Source organism: Chaetura pelagica, unplaced genomic scaffold, assembly GCF_000747805.2.
Source record: "Chaetura pelagica isolate M959 unplaced genomic scaffold, ChaPel_1.0 scaffold217, whole genome shotgun sequence".
Classification (NCBI taxonomy): Eukaryota; Metazoa; Chordata; class Aves; order Apodiformes; family Apodidae; genus Chaetura; species Chaetura pelagica.
Window position 1 is genome coordinate 345654 of NW_009953903.1, and position 6320 is coordinate 351973.

Sequence of the window (6320 nt, forward strand, 5' to 3'; positions counted from 1 at the left end):
CCGAGCCAGCTTTCCTCGGAGCCTTCCTCCCCTTCTGCTCGGAGCTGCCGGAGCTTGCAGAGCATCCCTGTGCCGGGCAGGGGCTGGGGGGGCTGGGAGGAGGATGTGAGCGGGCACAGGGCACCCGGCCAGGCGGCAGCTCAAGGGCAGAGCCGGGTTCCCCAGGAAGGGGGAGGCAGAAGGGACCTGCCCGGGAAGGACCCGGCACCTCAGCCCCATGTCCAGAGGAGGGGAGATGGTTTATATCCCGGACGACTCCGATTTCAGCTCCTTCAGGGATCAGTGCGAGAGCCTGGAGGGCTGGCACTGCCGCTACAACAAGGCTGGAGTCACGGTCTGGAGCCAGGGCCAGCAGGAGAGCTGCTCCGTGCAGAAGATCAAGGTAAGCAGAGAGCCCAGCGGCTCCCCGGGGGGGGCTGGGTCCTGCCCCGGGGGGGGGTTCTGCCCCCCCTGCCAGGGCTGCCCCTTCCCCTGCTCTGCTCTCACCTCCCGAGCTGCCCAACGTGCCCCCCTCTTGTACTCAGGGGGTGGCTGCTCCTGGTGCAGGGGGGCTGGGTGATGGAGATGGCCTTGCTGGCAGCCCCCTGGGGGAGTCAGGGTCCCTGCCTGCAGCCTGTTCCCCAGCCAGCCCACCCTGGGGCACAACACCTCTCATCCTGCCCTGCTGAGCCACCCCCGAGAGCTCCCAGCCCCCTGGGCTGTCTCAGGAGGTTTGTCTCTTGCCAGAGACCAGGTCTAGGATGCTGCAGAGGTTCAACCATCCCTCAGGGTGTTCCACCTTGTTGCTCATCCACATGGCACTGCCAGGTGACCCTGAGCACATTAGGAGTGGTTGTGGGGTGCTGGGGGGAAGGGGCCTGGGAACCCCTGTGGGTTTGTGAGGTCTGGACTGGAGGAGTGGATGAAGAGGTGGGTGGAGAATCAGCCTCCCCAGCAGGTTCAGTGGTCACCAGTGCAGAGCCCAGGGGGTGGCCAGCAGCTGGGTCCCTCCCTGTGCCCCAGATGATGGGATCAGGTGCTGTGTCAGCACGGGGTGAGCCCCGCGTGGCAGCACCTGGTGGGACAACACTTGGATTCAGGGCTGGGGTTGAAGGCAAAGCTTTGGCTTTTCTGGCCACCAAGGATCAGGGCTGCTGGGCAGGGATGACACCCACCTAAGCACACAGGGCCAGAGCATCTTGCCTCCAGGAGAGCCGACCTGGTAGAGGTTCTGCAGCCTGAAGAAGAGGGAAGGCTTGGGGAGATGGTGAGGAGGCACTGGGGTCCATCAGGATGGAGGATGCTCTGCATGGTTCTCCTGAGCACAGGGTGACCAGCAGCTGCTCTCAGGTACCTGCACAGCAGCCCATGCAGCTGGGCAGATATGAGGAGGAGCTGGGCACACCAGAGTTACCATGTGTGGCTGGAGGCCCTTCAGGGGTTGGTTCAGGATTGGTGTTCCCTGTGGAGGTGTAGCTGCCATACATGGTGCCTTGCTGGGGTGGGGCAGGAAAGAGCTGCTAGGTGAGGATCAGGGAGCACTTGGGTGTGCTCAAGTCCACAGGGTCAGGCAGAACACACCCAGGGGTGCTGCTGGGGCTGGGCAACCTCTCTGAAAAGTCCCAGTGACTACAGGAGGTCCCTGATAACTGGGAAGAGGCAAACCTTGCATTAGTCTTCCAGAAGGGCAAGAAGGATGCTCCAGGGCACTGTGGGCTGCTGGGTCATCTCCTGCCCTGGGAAGGTGATGGAGAACATCCTTCTGGAAGCCACGTCCTGATGGACAAGGGCACTGGGAACAGCAGCAGAGACCTATCAAGGGCAAATCATGGTTACCCAGTCTGGTTTCCTCCTGCAATGAGAGGACTGGGTGAGTATGGAGAGAACAGTGGAAGCCACATACCTGGGCTTCAGTAAAGCCATTTCCCACGGTCTCCTCATCACTAGATTCATGAGGTCTGGACTGGAGAAGCAGCTGATGAGGCAGGTGGAGAACCAGCTTCCCACAGGGCTGGTGGCCTGGTGGTCACCAGGGCAGAGCCCAGGCCAGGGGCTGGGTCCCACCCTGTGACTGGGATGATGGGATCAGATGCTCTCTCAGTCCATGTGCAGGCAGCACTGAGAGGTGGAGAACGTGGGAAGGGCTGGAGACAAGGCTGCTGACCTGGGCAGGCTGCAGGGACGGGACCTCCTGAGGTCCAGCCAAGTTCAAAGGAGCACAGCCCACTGGAGGGGATGCAGTTACATCCCCCTTTGCCACCACCCAACCCCAGAGAGAGGGGACCCCAGGCAGGTTCTGGGGGTCTGAGCACCATCACCCAGCCTGCCTCGTTGCTTGGGGTTCTTGGATGTGGCTTTTCCCTGCTCTGGAGAGGGCCTGGGCATGGTGCAGGGACTGCCCAAGGACCCTTCCTGAAGATCTCACCCAGTCCAGGTGGGAGAGCTGAGCTGCCCAGGCCGGGCTTGGAGGTCAGAAGAGCTTTCCGTTCATGCAGGTGTTAACCTAGAGAGTCCCTCAGCAGTTGGAGCTTTGGATATTCCTCCTGGATTCACCACGGATGGTCTGGGTCGGGGCTTCTCCTGTCCCAGCTGAGCTCCTGCAGCTGTTGCTCTGGTCACCCAGGGCTGGAGAGGGGGACACACAGGTTTTAGTGGGGGATTCAACGGGTGCCAAGCTGTGATGGTTCTCCTGTGAGAAGCAGGGCTTCCAGGAGCCCAGGAGGACCATCAGCTTCCCCTCCAGCTGCAGGCATCCCTCCTCCTTCAGTAGCAGGACCTCCAGATTCAGCAGGGAGGGGTGGGTGGGGAGGGAGAGCAGAAGGAGGTGGCTGGGGGTCCCACACTCCCCTCCACAGTGCCCAGGGGGAGCAGCACATCTCCCAGCCTGTCCTGGGCACCAGTCCAGCAGGCTGGGCAGAAACCACCACCCAGGCCAGCAGGGAAAGGTTGCCTGAGATTGATGGGACCTGCCACAGTTCGAGGGGCAGGCTCTGGTTACAGGGCACCTCATCAAAGATGCAAGGCCTCTAACAAGGAGCAGATGACATCTCCTTCCTCCTGGCATTGAGAGGAGCAGAGCTGGTTGGCCTCATCAATAATGTACTCACCAGCACAGCTGGGCAGCTCCACAGCTCCAGTTACAGGTCAGGTTGGATGGATCAACCTGCCCCCATGGGAGGTGTCCCTGCCCATGGCAAGGGGGTTGGAACTAGATGATCTTTAAGGTCCTTTCCAAGCCAAACCAGTCTGTGATTTGATGATTCTACAGCCAGGGCTTTGCCAGCCTCCCCACACTGGACCTGATGCCCCACAGCATCGTGCCAGGGCAGGAGCATCTCTGGGCTCACCCTGCAGGAACATGGGGTGAAGGGACAGGGTTGGGCTCAAGTATCCAGGCAGCAGAGCCTGGACCACGAGGCAGCTTCATTTGAAGGCAGAGGGTTCTTCTACCCCCTGCATGCCAGCAGAGGGGCTGGTGGCTCTGCCTAGGCTGTCCTGAAGCAGGGACATGTCCTGCACCATGTGCAGAGCATCCTCCATGACACGGGTGCACACACATGCCTGTACTTTGGAGCAGCTCTGCTCGGCGGACAGGCTGGGAGAGTTGGGGTGTTCAGCCTGGAGAAGAGAAGGCTCCAGGGAGACCTTAGAGCAGCTTCCAGTGCCTGAAGGGGCTCCAGGAAAGCTGGGGAGGGGCTTGGGACAAGGGCAGGGAGGGATGGGATGAGGGGGAAGGGTTTCCAGCTGGAAAAGGGGAGATTGAGATGAGAGATTAGAAGAAATTCTTGGCTGTGAGGGTGGTGAGAGCCTGGCCCAGGTTGCCCAGGGAAGCTGTGGCTGCCCCATCCCTGGCAGTGTTGAAGGGCAGGTTGGATGGGGCTTGGAGCAGCCTGGGCTGCTGGGAGGTGTCCCTGCCCATGCAGGGGGTTGGATCTGGGTGATCTTTAAGTTCAACCCAACCTTCCAACCCAAACCATGCCAGGACTCTGTGGTTACAGCGTCAGGGGGACACACAGGAACAGCCTCGAGTCCTCATCCCTGGGTGGGCACAGCCCCTTGCTCTGGGGGTGGGTGCTGCCTGCCCCCCTCCCCTGCCCGACTCCCTGCCTCCCCACAGACACGTATCTCCTGCAAGGACGTCCCTGCTGAGACCCTCTACGACGTCCTGCATGACACCAGCTACCGCAGGAAGTGGGACTCCAACATGATCGAGACCTACGACATCGGGCGCCTGACGGTCAACGCCGACGTGGGCTACTACTCCTGTGAGCAGCCCCTGGAGACCCCTGGGACAGCCCCTCCCTGACCCCCCCAGCCCCGTGCGTGGCTCCGGGGCTCTGGGAAGGAGGGTAACAGGGTTTGTCCACAGGGAAATGCCCGAGCCCCCTGAAGAACAGGGACTTCGTCACCCTGCGCTCCTGGCTGCCCCTGGGCAATGACTACATGATCATCAACTACAGCGTCAAGCACCCGGTGAGCCCCTGGCCAGCACTAGCCCAGGGGGGCTGGACAGTGGCCCAGGGCAGGCTGTGAGGCTCATGGCATCTCTCTGCAGAAATACCCACCTCGGAAGGATTTTGTGAGGGCCGTGTCCCTGCAGACAGGGTACCTGATCAAGGCCAACGGCGCCGGCGCCTGCGTCCTCTATTATCTCACCCAGGTGGATCCCCGTGGTGAGTGGCAGGGGCAGGGCAGGGGGCAGCAGGTCTCCTTGGGGAGGGGTCCCATCCTGGCCCCACAGCTCACCCACTGTGGCTCTCCATAGAGCCATAGAATCCCAGACTGTTTTGGGTGGGAAGGGACATTCAAGATCACCCAGTCCCACCCCTGCATGGGCAGGGACACCTCCCACCAGCCCAGGCTGCTCCAAGCCCCATCCAACCTGCCCTTCAACACTGCCAGGGATGGGGCAGCCACAGCTTCCCTGGGCAGTCTGGGCCAGGGTCTCACCACCCTCACAACAAAGAATTTCTTCCTAAGATCTCATCTCAATCGTCCCCCTTCCACCTTTCATCCATCCCCCTCATCCCATCCCTCCCTGCCCTTGTCCAAATTCCCTCCCCAGCTTTCCTGGAGCCCCTTCAGGCACTGGAAGCTGCTCTCAGGTCTCCCTGGAGCCTTCTCTTCTCCAGGCTGAACACCCCAACTCTCCCACTCTGGCTCCAGAGCAGAGCTGCTCCAGCCCTTGAATCAGCTCTGTGGCCTCCTCTGGACTTGCTCCAGCACCCAGAGCTCCAGAGGGCACTGGGAAGTGAGGACAACCTGGGGAAGAAGAGTGTCCCCTCCCAGGGCACAGGGTGGAGCAGGTGGCATCAGCCCTGGGGGTCTCAGGGTTGCACAGGCTGCTGGTGCCTCCCCAGGGCCAGCTGAGTGAGGGGGCTTTGGGCTCTTGCAGGGTCGCTGCCAAAGTGGGTGGTGAACCGTGTCTCCCAGTTTGTGGCACCAAAGGTAAGCAGGGTCAGTGGGGGGATGTGAGGGCACCTGGGACAAGCTGCCCAAAAAACAGCCCCCAGGGAAGGGACAGGGTGGGTGCTGGGTGGCCATGGGCTCACTGGGTGGGTACTGGGTGGCTCCAGGCTTGCAGGATGGGTGCTGGGTTACTTAGGGCTCATTGAATGGGTGCTGGGTGACCCTGAGCTCACCAGATGGATGCTGGGTGGCCCAGGGCTGGCAGAGCCTGCACTGGACATGCCCATGGGGCTGTGTGGTCCAGGCCAGGCCTCCAACCCCAACCAGCACCTCCAAAAAGCAAGCAATGGGTGGGTATCTCCACCCCCACGGGGGTCTGGGGGCACCGTGATGGCTGGAGCTGCTCTGCCCACAGGCCATGAAGAAGATCTACAAGGCTGGGCTGAAGTACCCCGAGTGGAAACGCAGGCACGACCCCGAGTACAAGCCCTGGGTGTACCCAGAGCAGAACACCCTGCCCAGTGTCAGCCTGGCCGAGCTCTCAGTGCAGCATGCTGACTCCCTGGAGAACATTGATGAGACAGGGCTGCCCGAGGACCATCTCAGCACCAGCGACCACGAGGCCTGAGCCCTCAGCACAGCCCTCTCACTGAGGGGGGGGCATGGGTGGGAATCTGGCCCCCTGCACCCCAATAGTCCCATCTGCTCTCCAACTCCTTTGTCACAGCCCCCTAGCCTGGGTAGCAGGGTGCTGGCCCACGGGAACCTGCAGCATGGGTGCTTCAAGTAAGGCAGATGGGCACCCTGGTCCCCCCCTGCACCCTTGGAGATGTCCCCAGGCAGGAGGCAGAGCTGGCAGAGGAGAAGCTAGGCAGAGCAAGAGAGGGGGAGCCCTTCATGGGGTGGGTACGAGCTTTCCTGAAACCCTTTGC

General features: G+C 61.7%; 1 protein-coding gene across 1 annotated transcript; it reads left to right on the plus strand.

The window, feature by feature from the left end:
* The first annotated feature begins 217 nt into the window (after positions 1 to 217).
* On the plus strand, positions 218 to 6016 carry STARD10 (StAR-related lipid transfer (START) domain containing 10). Its single transcript, XM_010001401.1, has 6 exons — positions 218 to 382; positions 4097 to 4244; positions 4349 to 4452; positions 4535 to 4652; positions 5375 to 5427; positions 5804 to 6016. Exons 1-6 carry the CDS (start codon positions 218 to 220, stop codon positions 6014 to 6016), a joined length of 801 nt encoding a protein of 266 aa, XP_009999703.1.
* The last annotated feature ends 304 nt before the right edge of the window (positions 6017 to 6320 follow it).

Coding starts and splice junctions, on each gene's coding strand:
- STARD10 (XM_010001401.1), top strand. CDS start 218: ATGTCCAGAGGAGGGGAGATGGTTTATATCCCGGACGACTCCGATTTC. Junction 383..4,096: donor GCTCCGTGCAGAAGATCAAG/GTAAGCAGAGAG, acceptor GCCTCCCCACAG/ACACGTATCTCCTGCAAGGA. Junction 4,245..4,348: donor CGACGTGGGCTACTACTCCT/GTGAGCAGCCCC, acceptor GTTTGTCCACAG/GGAAATGCCCGAGCCCCCTG.